General features: G+C 40.9%; 1 protein-coding gene and 1 long non-coding RNA gene across 2 annotated transcripts in view; one reads left to right on the forward strand and one right to left on the reverse strand.

Moving 5' to 3' along the window:
* The window catches only part of Plppr1 (phospholipid phosphatase related 1), a 259,977-nt gene extending 242,586 nt beyond the window's left edge, over window positions 1-17,391 (forward strand). The window contains exons 5-8 of the mRNA XM_021161276.2: window positions 4,120-4,368; window positions 7,709-7,887; window positions 11,313-11,444; window positions 15,974-17,391. Coding sequence (XP_021016935.1) covers window positions 4,120-4,368; window positions 7,709-7,887; window positions 11,313-11,444; window positions 15,974-16,006 — 593 coding nt within the window. The 3' untranslated portion in view covers window positions 16,007-17,391. The remainder of the gene's footprint in view (window positions 1-4,119; window positions 4,369-7,708; window positions 7,888-11,312; window positions 11,445-15,973) is intronic.
* LOC110293462 lies at window positions 7,882-16,473 on the reverse strand. Its single transcript, XR_002377798.2, has 4 exons — window positions 16,390-16,473; window positions 15,937-16,002; window positions 8,603-8,739; window positions 7,882-8,037 (listed from the first exon to the last, which is right to left on the reverse strand). It is a non-coding gene; the product is annotated as an uncharacterized LOC110293462 (long non-coding RNA).
* Window positions 17,392-18,825: the final 1,434 nt, after the last annotated feature.

Below are 18,825 nucleotides of genomic sequence, written 5' to 3' on the forward strand. Positions count from 1 at the left end.
TCTCTCTCTCTCTCTCTCTCTCTCTCCCTTTCTCTATCTCTACTACACTCTAAACTCCCCTCCCCATGCCCTGAATAAACTCTATTCCATACTATACTGTGTGGTTAGTACCTCAGTGGGGAAGGGGTACCTCAGCATGGGCCCACATAAGCATCCCCTTCCCCTACACCATACCACACCTCAACCAAACATATCTCTCCCTCTCTTACCTTTTTATAATACACAACACCCACCACCACTGAATATTTGTAAGCAGATAAGGGTTGATTGGTTGGTAGGAAAGGGAAAGCCATTTCCTTCAATGGCATATAGTTACTAGTAGGTATCTGTGCTCCTATAAGGAAATCTTCTATGCTTTGTAAACAGCTTTAATGATGAAGTCAAGGGATCACACACAAAAAAGCCATAAAAGTTGAAGGGAGATTAGTGGATAAGAGGAGGGAACAAGTTGGAGGAGGAGGGCATCAAGGGAGGGCAATGAGGGTGAATTCGATCAAAATACATTATCTACATTAGGAAACTGTCTTACTGAGACTATTATTATATATAATGTGTATGTGATAATAGAAAGTTTAAGAAAATGTATCTAAGTTTTCAAAGTTGTAATCTCCCTCAAGTTAGTCATCAAGCTATACTGCACAGATGTTTTGAAACATCTCCTTAATATCATACCTTTCGATAGAAGAGGCCATACAGTGTATTTCACCAAACTCAAAGACTAAAACTACTATTTTTAGTTTCTGAGAGTTATAAAAATAATCTCAAGGAGTTCAGGGTTGAGGATCAAAGGAATGTCTGGGTCTTTTGCAAACACACAGTGTGCTCTGCCATTCACCTATACGTCACTACTCTAGGTTTCCTTTGTTGGCATGGAATGTGCTTGAGGAGGGTGGGATCCCTCAGTGGGCAGTGCCCTTCTCATCCGGCTTGAACATGCTAGAATGATAATGTGAGTGGAGTGGATGCTGTTAAGCCAGTAGGAAAAGCAGATGTAAGCAGAAAAAGGACAGAGAAGCACGGTAGCAGGGCAGCATGTGCAGAGCCCACCATCCCAGAATCCCTGTGGGCGTGGAGCTGGTTCTTCGACACTGGTCCTGCACATCTAGGAACCCTCCTTCTCCCACAACCTACCATTGTTCTCACTGAAGGCATGCCTGACGAATAAAATGCCAGGGGAAAATGCTGTCTCTTTTCTATTTTCAAGTCATAAATAACCCTCGTTTCCTGGAAAAGATTGTCTAGACAGAGTTATTACCCCTTGAACAAGCCACAGACTGGTCTTTAAGAATCTTACTTGAAGATTTAAAAAAAAAAAAAATCAACCACTCAGACTTCTAGAGCCCAGGGATAAATCCTGCCAGGCATGATCAATGGATACCTGCTCTCCCGGGTCAGAGCCCCCTCAGTGTGAGTCGCCAGCAGCTAATAAAGATGCCAGTTCTCATTGTGATAAAGCATGTTCTTGCAAAGCAACAGAAAGGAAAATTATAGCAATCAATACATATCAAAATGAAACCGGAAGGAGTCATAGAAAGGCTAAGTACTGTATAATCTCACTCACGTGTGGAATCCAAAAACATGGACTTCAGAAAAGCTGAGTGGATGTGGAGGAAGGGGTGAAGAGAGGTTGTTTAATGAGTACTAAAGATAAAGGTAGCTATGGTGATGGGGTTAAGCATCAATGTTTTAAGGTATATTCCGATTTCTAGTGTGTTTTGTCTGTATGTATGTTAGTGTACCACATGCACGCAGTACTCTGGAGACCAGAAGAAGGCATCAGGTCACCTGAAACTAGAGTCTTGATCTTTATGAGCTACCATGTAGGCTCTGGAAACTGAACCCGACCCTCTGCAAGAGCCACAAGTGCTCTAAACCACGGTGCCTTCTCTCCACCCAGTAACTATCAGTATTGACAATGTACTATAGCTTTTAGAATGCTAGGGAAAAGAAGTTCGATTATTTTCACCACAAATGACAACTGTTTGAGTAAATAAATATAAATGATGCTTTGATAACTTCAGTCACGATACAAATGATTTAAATATTCTGCATGTGTCAAAATATCACAAGTATGTATAATTGTTATGGTTTTACAGCTAAAAATTGTTTTCAACTAAAAAAAAATCCTGTTTATCAATGGTCAAACTCATTGAGGCTAAAGCTATGGAATTTATTAAAGAGCAGATTAAAAATATAGAGGTGGAATGCACAGGCTTCCCAGCTAAGTAACAGTCAGAACACAAACATGCACACATGTAAACATGCATATACATGTGTGCACACGCATACATGCACTCACATACACACATGACTACATGCAATGCACATATACATGCACACACATGCATGCATGTACACACACGAATGTGCACACAAATATAGACACACATGCACATATACTCACACATGCGAAAACACATGCTTGCCCATGAACCCCTAAAGATGACCCTGGAAACAGTGGACTTGTTACTTTTTGTGAAAGGGGGATCTGAAGATATGCTTACACTAATGATCTCAAGATAGGGGTTATCCTGGATTGTCCAAGTGGGTTGAATGCAATCACAAGCGTTTTTTTGAGATGGGCAAGAAAGTCAGAGCCAATGGAGCAGTGGAATTAGGTGAGTGCTGAAAAGAGGCAACTCCTCAGTGCTGGAAAGGAGAAAGAATAAGTTCTATGCTGGAACTTTCCCGAGTTCCCAGAAAGACAGCCCAGACAACACTTGGAGCTTCACCTGGTTGAAATCTATGTCATTCTTCCAACTTCCATAAGTTGGTGAAGAAATGGATTTGCTTTGGTTCAAGCCATGGTGTTTATGGCTGCTTGTAGTAGCAGCAGTGAGAGACTGATACCACTAGTAACAGTTAACCTGAATCTCTTCTTCATCTCTTCCTTTACTAGTCACTTCATCAAATAAAACAATTCAGTGACACTTTTGGAATAATTTTTCCCCTCTCTTTGGGGAAGAACTCTATAAAATCCTTATTCATTCTCGCTTACCAAGCTGTTATAGATAACAGCTCATTTGCATTTCTAAATAAAAGCAGGCTGACTACATTGTCTGTAGAAAGAGGAATCACTTAAGATACTATGAGGCTAGGGATGCAGCTCAGTTGGTAGGGTGCTTGTCTAGTGTGCTCATAAGCCCAGGTTCCATTCCTACCACTGCACAAAACAGCTACAGTGCCATGCTCCAGGGATGCCAGGACTTAGGAGGTGCTACCAGGAAGGTCAGAAGTTGTAAGATCATCCTGGGCTACATAGAGAGCTTGAGACCATGCTGGGATCCATGAGACCTTGTCTCAAAAGCAAAGCAAACCCGGACTCATGCTGGATATTTTGTACATAGCTCATTCCATCTTCCCAAACTACCCCAATTCTCAACCAAGGGCCTTGAGGTTCAAAGAAGTTAAATACTATTCATTCTGTGAGCCGGTCACCAAGGCTGGTGCCCAAATCGGTGAGACTTGAAACTTCAAGCTCCTTCCGTTGAGACTAAATTGCTGCTAACTGTACTCAAACAAAGCAATAAAATTCTAACAGTAGATAGTCTGCCAAGATTGGAAAGAAAAGGTCATTCAAGAGGCAGGCTTCATTCTCTAGAAGGATAAAGGTGAAGGGACAATCTGACTATTAAAATCCTTTTGGTTGGTGGTTTAGTCCCTGGGAGCTCTGGGTACTGATTGGTTCATACTGTTGTTCCTCCTATGGGGCTGCAAACCCCTTCAGCTCCTTGGGTCCTTTCTCTAGCTCCTCCATTGGGGACACATGGAGGGATCCAAGGCTCCAACCGCATATGTAGCAGAGGATGGACTTGTGGGACATCAATGGGAGGAAAGGCCCTTGGTCTCATGAAGGCTCAATGCCCCAGTGTAGGGGAATGCCAGGACAGGGAAGTGGGAGTGGGTGAGTTAGTGAGCAAGGGGATGGGGAAGGGGATAGGGGGGTTTTCAGAGGGGAAATGAGGAAAGGGGATAAAATTTGAAATGTAAACAAAGAAAATATCTAATAAAAAAATCCTTTGGAGGTATCATCATGGACTCCCCCAATCTCTTCTCTGGGGCAAAAACCAACTGGCAATTACATGTCACCACTCTGACTTCTTTCAAATCTCCTTATAGGGGTATTTGCATTTGGACTTTTTGCTACTGACATTTTTGTAAACGCGGGGCAAGTCGTCACTGGTCACCTAACACCATACTTCCTGACAGTGTGCCAGCCAAACTATACCAGTACAGACTGCCGGGCACACCAACAGTTCATCAACAATGGCAACATCTGCACTGGGGACCTGGAAGTGATAGAAAAAGCTCGGAGGTCCTTTCCCTCCAAACATGCCGCTCTGAGCATTTACTCCGCCTTATATGCCACGGTGAGTGTGTGAGTCTTACTGTCTCCCAAGTTGAGGCTTCGCTGGGCTGTGTCTCTCACCCTTCCCACCACCATTGTGTCATCCCTGTCACATGGTAGTGTAAGTCAGATAAAACATGTTTCTCTCATCAACCAACCAGTTCTCCCAGAGCTCTCAGGGACTAAACCACCAACCAAAGAGTACACATGGAGTGACCCATGGCTCCAGCTGCATATGTAGCAGAGGATGGCCTTGTCGGTCATCAGTGGGAGGAGAGGCCCTTGGTCCTCTGAAGGCTCGATGCCCCAGTGTGGGTCGAATGCCAGGGTGGTGAGGTGAGAGTAGGTGGATGAGAGGGGGAGCACCCTCATAGAAGCAAGGGGGAATGGATGGGATAAGAGGTTTGTGAAGGGGAAATTGGGAAAGGGGATAGCATTTTGAAATGTAAATAAATAAAATATCCAATTTAAAAAAAAAAACATGTTTCTCTCACATCATATCACACTGTTGATAAGCCCCTCCCAGAGGACTTAGTTTGAAAAGTCATTTGATAATTGTCCATTTATACCCTCCCGGTTTCCATGCGGAGAAACTACGTCCTCATGAATACCTAAGAATGCACAGTCAGAGCTTTGCCGAGCTCCTGGCCCTGGGTCTGGGACTCTCTGACTGCTCTGCCACAGTTTTGGTGGTTTCAGGACAGCGTACCTTGCTCGTGCCTACCTGAAAGGTTTCCATTGTAGTTACCCGAATGTGTAGTTACCCTCACAGTGTGCAGGTCAGGATTAAACCGGTCTCCCGAGATTCTTGCAACATGCATTATCTTATCACTTTGTTAAATGTTGGATATTTCCAGAAGAATCTAAGACCCCCAAACTTCTCCCTAGATCACATGGCCTTTGATTGCTCTACTAGGTCAGAATGCCATCTTTTTGCTTGTTTGTTTTACTCTCATGCGAGGAAGAGCAGTAGTGTCTTTTTGTTTTCCTACACTTTAACTAGCACCCATGCTGGGAATGGCTTATTTCGTCTTTCTTTGACGAGTGTCTTTCTATTTCTGGCTTTTTCTTCTTTTGAACCTGGAACTCAGGGGCACAACTACGAGCTTGGACACACACAGGCCAGCAGCACAAGGTCACTCACTGGTGCATTGCTGTGTACGATTCACCAGTGCAAGTAGACATAGGTCAGAAGGACCCCTAAGGAAGTCAGAGCTAAGGCTCCTTTCAAACTACCCAGATGTTCTGGAGTTCCCTCACCTGACTCCTCAGCCCTGTCTGCAGGGAATAGCATCCCCTTCTCCTCCACCCAAGCACTGCTGGGGGCACACACTCTGTCCCTGGTTAGACTTTGTTTTTTCTTTACATAACAAAGAGGAAACATAGGCCAAGAATCCTCAGGGACATTTGGTGTGTTTTCTGGTTTTCATAATATTGATTGGTTCCTAAATTTTCTGGAGCATAATTTGTAAAAAGTACTTGCTTTTGCCTCCCTCCCATTTTGCATTTTTATCAGATTCAAGTCACTACTATGTGAAATTGATTTTGATGATGCCATTATATAGATAAATTGGTAACTTAGGCCAGAGTGCCATCATCAGATGAAACCTGAACACTGGCAGCTGTGGAAAGAATTGAATATAGTGGGGGCACACTGCTCACCATGCAGGCATCATTCAAGGATTCAGACATCATCCTGGTCAAAGCAGGCCTCACATTTATATAATAGACCCAGATACAACGTTCCAACAGAATAAACATTTTCTTTTATGTGCTAAATTATGCTTTCAGGATTGCTCAAGGCTGATGGATATGCTAATTGCCAGGGCTTCACTGCAAGATGTAATAGAGGTGCTGAAACACTATACAGCACTCATGAACATCTGCAATTACTATGTGCCAAATACAGAGGGAACTCTAATGAAAACATTACTCAGAGGTTACTCCCTAGGTATCATTTAATATTGTGAAGGATATTTATGTTCTTAATGGCTAATGTTTCACAGGAACAATTCATAAAAAAAGCATACCTAGAAAACAATATAGGAGCACAAAAATTCAAGTTGAACATATGCATTTCATTCAGCATTTAAGTAAGATTCCCACACAGTATTCTACAGCCTATGTGCTTTTGGTCTACCAGAGCTTTTTGCACCACCTGTAACACAGGATAAAGAGGCGCCTGTATCCCACTAGGATTCATGCCATTGTTGAAACATCTTTCTAGAAATTAATTTCCCAATATAATATTGCCAAATGAATCTATGTGGATTGTACTCATATTCAGGACATCAAATATTCTATAGGTTATAATCTTAAATATCAGCCTTTGCAGGGATTGGGGTTACTGGACTCACCATATTTGATCAGAATTAATGAGATATGTCTGTAGTCCCCAGAACTCACATAGGAACTTGAGGAAGAAGGAGGGATCCAAGGTTGAGGTTAGACTGGGCTGTGAAAAAGTCCATCCAAAAAGCAAAAGGGAAATGGTAGGTAACTAGTGTCCTCTAGTGGTGCTTGATAGCAATTACCAAAGCGTTGTAATTTGCTAGAAACACGTTTTTTCTTTACTGTGGGCATTGTGGATACATTTGATAACAACAGCCCACATTTCTAGTGTCAGAGAGTGCAACAACTTTTATTTTGTTCATATTGTTCACCCTTTTATATACTGTACTACACAGAGAATTTTAGTGTTTTAAAACAGTTTGAAGTAGACAAGTAAGTGGAAAGTAGACAAATGTAGCAGACCTCAGTCGTCCCTGACATGAAAATCAACTTCCAGCAGAACAGTGTCCCATAGTCGTGATCAGATTAGGGCATTCAGATTAGGGCCATCAGCCAGTTAGTGAATAATTTTATATCATGGTCCCAAAGAGTACAGACGGCACAGTAAAAAGTAAAATGTGAAATCTCTCCCTTACCTGGTATCTTCTGACACAAATGCATTCAAATGGAATGTTAGCTATCTAAGAATTTTATATGAGTTTTGTAATATCACCACATGATTCTCTGGTTATTTACATAAAAACTACGTGGTCTGGATTCAGCCATTATTCTTCAGTTATTCCTTCTGACAATATAGTTTCTGCTCATAAACTCATGGCGATGCAAAAGTCACTAACGAACTCACGTTCATTGTCATGGCTGCCCTGTTTCCTATCTAACTAACTAGCTTAATGAAGTTGTCCAATGAGATTTGTTGCTCAGGTTTCCTTTTACAAAGTCCCTGTTTCTGACCTGGGATACCTGTGCATTGCCGTGGAGGAGCCAGAGCAAGGACTGCCGGGGACTCACTGGTCTCTCTCTCTCTCTCTCTCTCTCTCTCTCTCTCTCTCTCTCTCTCTCTCACTCTGTCTCTGTATATCACAAGCACAATCAAGACGAAGAGCAGTCGGCTGGCCAAGCCAGTGCTGTGCTTGGGGACCCTCTGTACCGCCTTCCTGACAGGCCTCAACCGTGTCTCAGAGTACCGGAACCACTGTTCAGACGTGATCGCCGGCTTCATCCTGGGCACCGCAGTGGCCCTGTTTTTGGTAGGTCAGCCTTTTTCCTTCTACTTCTTCCATTTCATGTCCTCTGTGTAAAGCCACAGCTCACTGACTTTCCCAGATTCCAGTCTGAGTCGTCATTCCCCGTGCTCCCGACTTCTAAGCAGCAATCCTCCAAAGAATACATATGCTTCTCTACAAGAAGAAAATCAGAGTACCTTTGCTTTGAGAAATTTGATTGGACGCCGGGCATGGTGGTGCATGCCTTTAATCCCAGCATTCGGTGGGCAGAGGCAGGCGGATTTCTGAGTTCGAGGCCAGCTTGGTCTACAGTGAGTTCTAGGATAGCCAGGGCTATACAGAGAAACCCTGTCTCAAAAAACCAGAGAGAGAGAGAGAGAGAGAGAGAGAGAGAGAGAGAGAGAGAGAGAGAGAGAGAGATTGAGAGAGAGAGAAATTTGATTGGACGTTTCTTGAATGAGTCAAGGAGAATTCCGTCCCCAAGAAAGATGGCTATGTTCTGTCCTTGAGCTCTCAGCTTGGTCACACAGTGGATCCCCCATAGTGTGAGTGTTGGAGTATTTACACTCAGTGTTTGGGGATCGGGAACTACAGGTTTTTAGGAAAAGCACAGAGGATTGAGGTCACTAGCGGGCCAGACTCCCTTCTACAAAAGAGGGGGTGTGGGACCCAGGAACTGTCTTAGGGCACGTGAACCCACCCTCTTGGACATAGGGAAGCCCCACAGCTAACCACTCACCTTTTAGAGGCCTGTTTGTCTGAATAGGCCTCTTTGCATCTGATTTCAACTCCGTGGCTTCTACAGTTGACCTTCCTGATGTCTTTCGGCAAGCACAGCTGCCTCCAGATCTTCACAGCTCCAATGATGTTTTAGTTCTTCAAATAAATAGAGATTCATCTAGGGGCTCATGTGGAAAATCCCCAAATCTGCCTTGAACTGAAAAAGAAGAGTCTGCACTCTTTTTTTTTTCCAGTTCCACTGGAGAATGGTAGGGATAGGGTGGTACACACTGTCCAATTTGATGACCTTGACGTTTCTCTTAATTTTTCTTTCCCCTTCACCTCAAGCTAGTTGCTAGCTAAGGTTTAGTTTGGTTTTCTCTACATTTGGATTTCATGTACATAAAATCACACGAAATGTAGCATCTGACATTTTACTCCTATCATAGTTTATACTTGGAGACTCAATCATGTTGTAAGACAAAACAATAATTTACTTCTTTTTATTGTCCTGAAATATTCCATTGCCTGGACACACCAGAGAGGTGCAGTTTCATTCTTTGCTTGTTTATTTTGACAGTAGGTCACCAGACATATAAACTCAAATACCCTGCATAAAATAAAGCCTTTATCAATTATAAGGCCCTCCCCCAAGGAGAAGAGGTCACTAAAATCCAAAGGACCTGCCACCCCTCCTATTCTGTCCTTTACAGTCCAAGCCCTTTAAGACTCACATCAGCATACCCTCATGCTATATTCATATATTACTGTTAGTTAACCCTACTTTCCTTTCTGTTCTCAATACAAAATATACACGAATGACTGTCGCAGCCTCCAGTTCAGTTGGCCAACTGCTTTTCCTGAATATGCTCTATATTTCTATAGAACACTCCCTGTGAAACTATTGTCACTTAACATTCCTTGTATCAGACACCAGCCCTCTTTTTCTAATGGAAGAAGATGAGAAGCTGAGGTATAAATTCTCTGGGTGAAGACACAGAGCAAGTGCTGAAATGATCCCATGCTGCTGGCCTTTCATTAGAAAGACCTCCTGAGAAATATTTTTGAAAGAAAACAAGAATTATAGATGACTTCAAGAGATCAGTCTCCAAGGGAGATCATTGGTACATGAACAAGGATGGGCTAGAACACAAGTCACTCTTGATATCTAACATCATTAGAACACAGTATCACCCGCTAAGAAGAAATGGCAGCGAAGACATCCACACATCTGCATGGGCCTTTGAGAGATTGTCTGTGAAAGCCTGTAGGTTGCTGGGGTGCTGTATAAGAATTCTGCTTTAAGATTAGACTTTTCTCTTAGTAACTTTCCCGTCTTCTTTCCTATCCCTTGGTCATTGTTTGCTCTGTTATTGCTTCCAGTGATTTGACAGCTATGGTCAATTTTGCTTTCATCCAATTTAGTTTGTACTTCAAAAATCCAGACTGCCATTGAATTGCTGTCTACTAACTTGCACACACATATCCATAGCTCAAAGACACACATTAAGTTGGGAACAGAAAGGAAAAATGAAGTCAGAGAGAGGGGATAGGGAGTAACCAGATATGGAGAGGAGACAGAGAGAAGCAAAAGCCAAAAAGACCAGCATACTCTGTGTTCCCCTCCAACACTGCTTTACACATCTGTGTTTCCCATGAGAAAGGGCAATGGAAATGTGGACTGAGCAATGACCGCATGCCCTGCAATACAAATACCTCCAGTTTTGAGTTCTTAGGACATGGCTGGCAATATTTTAACCTTCATTTTACTGTCCAGTAAATTGGGACTCAAAATATATTGCTTAGTAAATAATCACCCAATCACGATAAACCTCAACTCCAAGGCTCAGACACTTCCCCTTCTACCATTTCCCAAGTAGCCAAAGTCTTAAGCAGAGCTATAGTGTAAAGTGGAGATGAGCCTGTTTAAAAAAAAAAAATGTTTGTGTGGATGTTCTGTATGGTTTGAAAAATTAGTGGAAAGACTCAACACTAGGCATAGAAACAAAGAAGCAGAATAACAAAAAAAAAAAAAAGATATGGAAAGAGGCAGAACAATACATAGTGGGCAGAGAAGATGCTAAAAACTATGACTGGTAGAAAATAAGGAAAGGAACGTAGACAAACATTTATAGTGAGTTGTTTAAGCCAAGTAAGCAATAAAGACATATTTGACAATGGTCGTTTTAGGCAGACGTTAAACATCAGTCAATATGGGCTGAGAACTTGTGTTTGGCACTTAAGAGAAAAAAAATAGTATAGTGGTGGGATTTTGAGGAATTTAAACTTCCCCTGTCCAAGCTGAAGAGACTAATATAATAGCACCTCACTTCTTACCGTTGGAAATTGTTGCCTGGATCAACCAAAATGAGGCACAAGCCTAGGACACTGCCAGACACACAGCAACCTTCAGCATATGTTTGGTGTGATAACAAGGGGACTTGCACGTGTCATACTGTCATAAATCTATAAGGTAAGTTTTCTCACTCCCATTTGACAGCTGAGGAGATGAGCCCTGTGGAGTATCCCCAGCCACTTGGTGAATTTCCTTCACAGTACCTGCTGTGTGCTCAGCATACAGTTCAGGCTTCTCTCACTCTTTCCTATAATTCCAAGGAAATATGTCACCTTGGTGCTCATATTCAAGTACAACGGTCTGTCACTATCAGAGGTGACCGGGAGCTGCCTGCTGGAGTCTGACCCAATCTCTCTTCCCTCTCATCCTGCAGGGAATGTGTGTGGTTCATAACTTTAGAGGAACCCAAGGCTCTCCTTCCAAACCCAAACCCGAGGATCCCCGCGGAGTTCCCCTGATGGCTTTCCCAAGGATAGAGAGCCCGCTGGAAACCTTAAGTGCACAGGTATAGTAAAGTCACTGTAGCCAGCAAACTCATGACCTTTGCAGGTTACTTATTTAATCCTGAGGAAGGGCTAAGTGTTGTTCAAATTAAACCCAAGCAGCTTTAGGGGACTCTGTTCGCTAATGTATAATCAACATTCAGGATCTTTGAACTATTCCTATGGGGAGCCAGTTTGACTAACAACCAAGTGGTTTCCTGTGCAGTTCCATTTCCCTTGGTGTTGTTGGGGAGTGGGGTGGAACAGTGGGATCCAAATTTCCAGGGGATACTAAAGTCCAAAGTTCACAAGTTCCTAATGTAGTATAACATAATTTTTGCGTGGAGCTTATACAGAAATTCACATATACCTTCATCTCCATTTTACCTGCAATGCCTAAGACAATGCAACAACTAAGAAAATAGTTGTTCAACAGTACTGTTGAGGGAATCTAAAAAGGAAACAGTGTTGTACACATCCAGTCTCCACAATACTTCTCAGCTGTGATTGTATGAACGCATGGCTGCAGAAACCATGGATAACGGAAGGGCAACTGTGTTTAGTCACCTAAATCCTTTTCATCTATGACTGCACAGATGCATGGTTGCAGAACCCATGGATAATGGAAGGGCGACTTTGTTTGGAAAGACAAAGATTTTGTTCAATCTAGTAACTAGTTACTCAAGCTAGAGGTACAGAGTCTGGTCTGAGAATGGTCACAAATCCAACGCAATAATATTTTCTGATTGGAGTTCTACCACAAGCCCTTCATCTATGCATGAGGTCAAAACAATAACTAGATACAGCCTTAGCTCTGAAGAACTCTGATGATTGGTGACAGTGGAAATAAAGCTGTCACAGTGTACAGTGCTAAATGAGGTTCACCACAGGAATGCAAGTTAAGAGAAATGCCTACTCTAGGGAGACGAGAAACGTCTGGAAAGCTGTTAAAGAGGCCTAGACATAGGACAATTGAAACTTTTGCCTAGGATTCTTCCAGCAACATCAAAAAGTATTCTTATTTGAACAACCATCATATAGAATGGACATTTATCAATGCCCATCTCTCTGATAAAAATGAAAATAATGAAGTCATCACAGTTGAACTATTTACCCTCCCCCCACCCGGCTAAAAGGTAGGAAAGTGCAGATGAGTAAATATAATTAAAGAACAAGAGAACAGCCCCCTTTTCAGAAGCCATTACTTTCATTCGAACACCCCTCTTTTTGGAAGGCCTCTGGAATCCTATGAAATGTTTTCTGTAATATTCTGCTCATCTCAAAATATAAAAGACAGCACTGTGCTTTCCGGTGGAACTATTAGATGTTTCTCACTATTTAGAGATTTAATGTCACAAGCTCTTCTATGTCTTTTGACCTTTAATGAAGTTTCACTTCATTAGTGAACTGGAAAGAAAGCAATAAAATCCTAGCCATTGTGGGAAACTATGTAGTTTTATCACTAAACCCAGCACCAAGCATATTCAACTTTCCCCCCATATTTCACATTTTTAATAGTTTAATTAGAAACAGGATATGAAAAACATATCCAATGCTCTTTTCAGACCTCCACACGCACCAGGAATACACTTGTTCCACATACCAACATGCAAACAAACACTCATACACATACAAAAAATAATACATTTAAAAAATATTATTTGCTTAGTTGCACAGATGTATCAGTCTATGTGTACTTAGTGCCCCCTGAATATTCCTAGTCTTAGAATGATATCTTCCATCTGTCCACACCAGTCAGGCCTTCCTTAACTGTGTCTGTGGCTTTTTTCTTCTCCTCCAAGACTATTTGTAGTTGACTAGGACAACAGATTTCCAGGACATATTATAAATGTTTCATAGTGAAAAGTGAAGGACCAAACACTTTCAGAAATGGTTCTTCCCCTTAGAGATGACGGATGCTTGAGTATCCACACCAAGAATAACAACGAGATTATCAATAAATGCACTGGGCACTACAAGTTATAGCTGAACTTCTTCCAAGCCTGACTCTATGTGTCTATGTGTGTGCTCTCGTTGTCTCAATCTGAGGCCTCGTGAATATCAAGCTTGGGCAGAGGGTCCTTCTGTGTCCATCATTTGATTGCCCCTTACAATTAGAGTTCCCTCTCATTTATGCTCCTCATGGAACTGAGGACCTTTAAGGACCTGGGTTCTATGATCTATGTCCTATGTGACATGTTTCTTGACATTAATGAAGTGTAACACAAATACTGTTTGGATGGAAGCAAGCCAGGGCCAAAATCTCAACTAAATCCTTCAACCAAAAACCAATCAACCTCAAGTCAGACCAGAGACACTGTCTCTGCTGTCACTATTTCTATGACAAATACAGACTTGAGAGAACCAATGAGCAAAACTTCTGCAGGTGAATCAGAACACAGTGACAGGAAGCTGTGGGAAGTACTGGCCATGTGACATAGTCCAAACCAATGGTGGACAACTGAGGAAGGCAAGCATTGCTTTTACTAGAAAACATTTTTGCAGAGATAGAAGATAATAACCTTTTCTCATTGTTCAAGAAAGAGAAGTAACAATCATTGAGAGTCCTTTCCTCACATGTTCACAGTACTCCGACAACTGGAATTACCCTATTTTAGAAAGGAAGATATCCTTAATACCATTCCCAAGATGCTTAAACAAAATTAAACATGGACCCATCAAACCCTGTGCATCCTACTTTAGCATACAGCCTCTTATTTCATTCAACCAAACTTCCTTTTTAAAAATCTACCTCTCAGACTTGAACATGAAAATGTGCTGCAGGAATTGTATGTTCAACCTGAACTGTTCTTCCAATAAGTGGATGGCATGTTCTCTCTGAGTAAAAGCCTCCCATGCAACACCTTGGGCCAGAGTCTACAGTAGAAGCTGATGCTTTGTGGCTGGGAGAATGAAACCATCTTCCCAGGGAGGAACTATGGAGATTTTAGAGACCAAAACTGCCCTTTGGAGCACATACTTACACACATGAAATCTACCTGCCATTCAGAATCTCAGGAGAACAGCTTTCTATGACCAGGAGCCAGGAATCTGCTTTCTCTCCTTCTGGAACATTCTTTTCCCTTTGCCTCACAGAACCCTCCTCCTTAAAATATTAACCCATGTTTGACATTTTCATTCTGTGATTCCTGCTAATATTGCTGATTAAGACAGGGTACAGAGGAACAAAAAAGTAAATTACTATAGAAAATTCAAACTGAAGAGATAGTTCTCCAGCCATCACTGTATGGGCCTAAGATGATTCCAAAATGCCATCTTTCAGCTGCCCATCTTCCACAATTAAATGCTCATATTCATTCTAACAAAGGAATAAATTAGAAATGAAGCAATTGGTTTCCTCTGTATGTATGGATGTTTTCTACTCATGAGGACAAAAGATGATAAAACATACAAGAAGAAGAAGAAGAAGAAGAAGAAGAAGAAGAAGAAGAAGAAGAAGAAGAAGAAGAAGAAGAAGAAGAAGAACAACAACAACAACAACAACAACAACAAAAACAACAGCAACAACAACAACAACAACAGCAAGACAAGAAGAACAAAAAGAACAACAACAACAGATACTACAAGAACAACAAGAGAAGACACCAAGAACAAGAAGAACAAGAACAACTAATTGTTAACAAGACTACAGATACCTGGACCCCTCTCCCAAGATATTTTAGTTCAGAAATGCATGGTGGAAACAAGTTGAAAAATATTCCCAGGGGATTCTGATGCACCTTTGATTCTGAATTAGTACTAACACAAACTTCATATTATATATAAATAGAAAAATAAAACAAAACAGAATTAAAGAACTCAGGTCAAAGTCACCTACCTGACTATCTTAAGATCACATCCATGTGGTAACAATACATGTACACAGGGACACACACACACAGACACACACAATTTAATTTTAAAATATGTAAAAAAAAAGACATTTTAATGACTCTGGATTATGTAGACCATATTCCTATAAATTAATTAAAGTTAAATGAAAACCACTTTATCCACTGGAAAATAATAATTTTAGTCCCAGAGAAGTCATAACTCAAAGAATAAGTCATACTATTAATAAGTCATAGCTAGAAGTCAGTCTTTAAAACATTTCAAAGGTATGAAATATAGCTGTCACTTTGGGATCCTGTGTTAAATATGTATGTTTAAACAGTAGGGGAAAGTTTACATGAAGAAGTGATTTTGCTTCAGTTGGAAATGCTGAAGGAAGAGATAACAGGAGTTGAAGGGCCTTGGAAGAATATGAAGGGGAAAGCATAGTTTGGTGGGTTTTGTTTGGGGATGTTATTTCTTTAAGAGGGGACCTGAAGCTGAGGTGGGGGGATGGGGAGGGGAAGGATCAGGGGAAAATTTGGGGGAGAGGAAAAATACGATCAAAATACACTATGTGAAAAGTTTGAAATGTTAAATTAATAAGACAGAGAGTGAGAGATCAGTGAGCTTTAGTCTGGAAGATATTTCAGGAATGGATGATAGTATGTCGATGTCTCTTACCCCAGCTCTGAGACTGTATGTTTTCCTTGCTCTACAGAATCACTCCGCCTCCATGACTGAAGTCACCTGAGATGAATGAAGACATGCAGCTGTTTAGGGATTGTTTGGTTTTTGTTTTGTTTTTTTCCAGCAACCTTCCAGTTCAATTCTTCAAAACACACAGATACTCAAGTCAAACTGTGAAGACAAGTATTACATTTATCTAGTTAGAGGCTAATGTTTTGTATATTTTTTGTATGAAGAAGTGATGTAGCTTGCCCTGATCTTTTTTTGTCAGCTTTAATATATTTATGCCAGATTTTTAAAACCAACAAAATTTTCCTGTTGTTCAAGTGTGCATTGAAGAATCACATTTATCCAATGGTTGATGTTGTTTTGTGATATTTGTACACAAATTTTTCTCAGTTTTATAGACACAAATAAAGCGAACAACCCACTTTAACCCTTTATTACCACAGTTGCTGCCTCCTCCAGAAGTTTTGAATTTTAATGGAAGTTAAACTTTTGAGTTACAGGAAGGACAGTGGTGGTTAATTGTAAATCTCAAAGTCAATTGTGGAAAAAAAATATTGGAAGAGAACGTTGTGTTCTGCTTTGTAAATAGTTGACTGCATTCCCAGTTAAAGCAACAGGGGCATACTAGTGAAGAGTTCTAGTTGCCCAACTATTGGCACAGAAGCCTATATTTGGAGGAAGAGTACTTTGGTCATATGATACTTTCTTAGATAATGGCCTCGCCATCATACAGAGCACAAGGTCAGTCTGGGATTCTGACCTTGGGCAGGTAACACTGTGGCCTACTATCCAAGAGAGCAGCAAGCACCAGCCTTTCCTGTCAACTCAACAGTTTTGTATATCATGTTGTATGGACTTTTTATGAAAAAGAATATTTTACAGTTTGCACAGTATTATTTTACAGAAAGGCTATCAGAGCATCTACATGTAGAGCCCAGAGCAATGGCTTCACTATGGGGCTTTTAACTGTTCTTAGATTTTAACTGCATCCCATTTTTTCTAGCATGGTGATAATGTGTCCCTCATTTGGGAGAAGGAGTTCCCTTTCTGTATCTATCAAAATGTTTCTCACCCGTGTCAGGTCTTCTTAGCTTTTTTTGTACATATTTTTTTTTCTAAAGAGAAGAAAAAAAAAGTTATCACAAAATGTAGTCTGGCTCCTGTGCTCTGTGTTTCAATTCAGTTGGCGGTGTTTGAAGAACTGTGGAGTGTCTGTGCTTCTCAGTCCATGAGAGAGGGGATTAGATGAACCATTAAACAGGGGCATGCTGAAAGGTCATTCAAAGTAAGCAGACAGAAGCAGGGGGTGAAGGAATGACTGTACACAAATAGGCATACATATGTATTAAAATAAGATGAAAGAATTCCTTCATTTATTAAGATACTCAAATCAAATGCATTTTCTGTATTCTTAGTGTGATGCCATAGTCTTCAACCTGCTCTGAAATTTCCAAGTTTTCAATAAACAATTAGTCTTTTTTTTTTTAGGAACAAAAGTCATCTCTGATAAAACTTTCCTGGGAATTTCCTGAACTGTAGTCATACACATGTTCTAAGTAGTATCTGACTAAAGTCAGAGAAAAGAGCTGTTAAGGCTCTGTTCATCACAAGTGTTAACCACCTGCCCTCACATATATAATGCATCTGTTGTTTTCAGGGCAATGAACCCAGGGAGGGATATAAACTCTAAAACACTGTGACATACACCAGTTCCAACATCTTGGTCGAGCTCTGCCCCATTCTTATTTCTATTCTTTCTGTTACATGATGCCTCTGAATCAAATTTAGCTCTTCTTGGTGTGATGTGTCTACTGAGATGGTTCATGGATGCTACAGACAAAAGGAAGTCCCAAGAAAGAATGATTTGTAGACTCTGAGCTCTGTCTTCTGTCCTGAATGCTAAGTGTGAAGTCATCCAGTGTCTGGGCGACTCATTTTATTTGCTTAAACACATGGTATTTTTAAAGAAAATTAATAATGGGTTCTGTTTAGTTTACTTTCCCTAAAACATCAGAAATGAGGGTAGACAAAATTGATGTTTATTACCTACTTCATGTCACACGTAGTTATCAGCTTTTCTTGTCACCAAATTGTATTTTGAGGAAAAATCAAGTCAACAACACGGATCACTACCTTTGAACTCCTTTTTTCTAGGTTTGATTCTGGGAAGATCACTTGTTATTTCAAAATCTGTGGTCACAGACTCTGCTTCCATAGCCCAGGGTGTATAGGGTATTCTATGGCAAGCTATGCTCTATATCAGTTACAACTGAGGGATTTCTTTCTGTTCTGTTCCCTGGATCTCTGAGTTAGTCTACCCTCTGCATTATGCCACTTTAATAAAGCCTCTGCTTAACCTTAAGATACTTCAGTGGCCTCAGGTTGAGGGTAAACCTTCCATTCTAGCATGTGAGATTCATTCCTCAGGTTTGGATGTCCCTACTTGGCTTTTCTGACAAAGACAAAGCTTTTTTTGTCCAAACAGGACAAATAATGACTATAACCTAAGAGAAATAAATTCTGTAGGGAAAGCTGTTCCTCTTTTTTAGTGGGTTGCAGAAATGCCTGAGAAAGTCTGGCTTGCTGTGGAAAGGGATTGAAAAGAAACAAGACTAATAAAGTGTTTTGATGTTATGCAACAGTGAGACTGTTATCTCATGGACTTCCATGCTCTGATGACATGCCCATTACAGGACTTGACACAGAAAACACTTTGTTAAAGTTTATCCAACAGATAGATGCCAAATTTCATCCCAACTTGCCTGAAGATTGACTATGACTTATTTGGAAATAAGAGTACTTTTAATGGGGTCTAAAAGAGCTAAAAATGACACATTTAGATACAGGGTTAATAATGACAAAGAGTGTACCCTG

This window comes from Mus caroli, chromosome 4 (genome assembly GCF_900094665.2).
Source record: "Mus caroli chromosome 4, CAROLI_EIJ_v1.1, whole genome shotgun sequence".
In the NCBI taxonomy this organism is placed as follows: domain Eukaryota; kingdom Metazoa; phylum Chordata; class Mammalia; order Rodentia; family Muridae; genus Mus; species Mus caroli.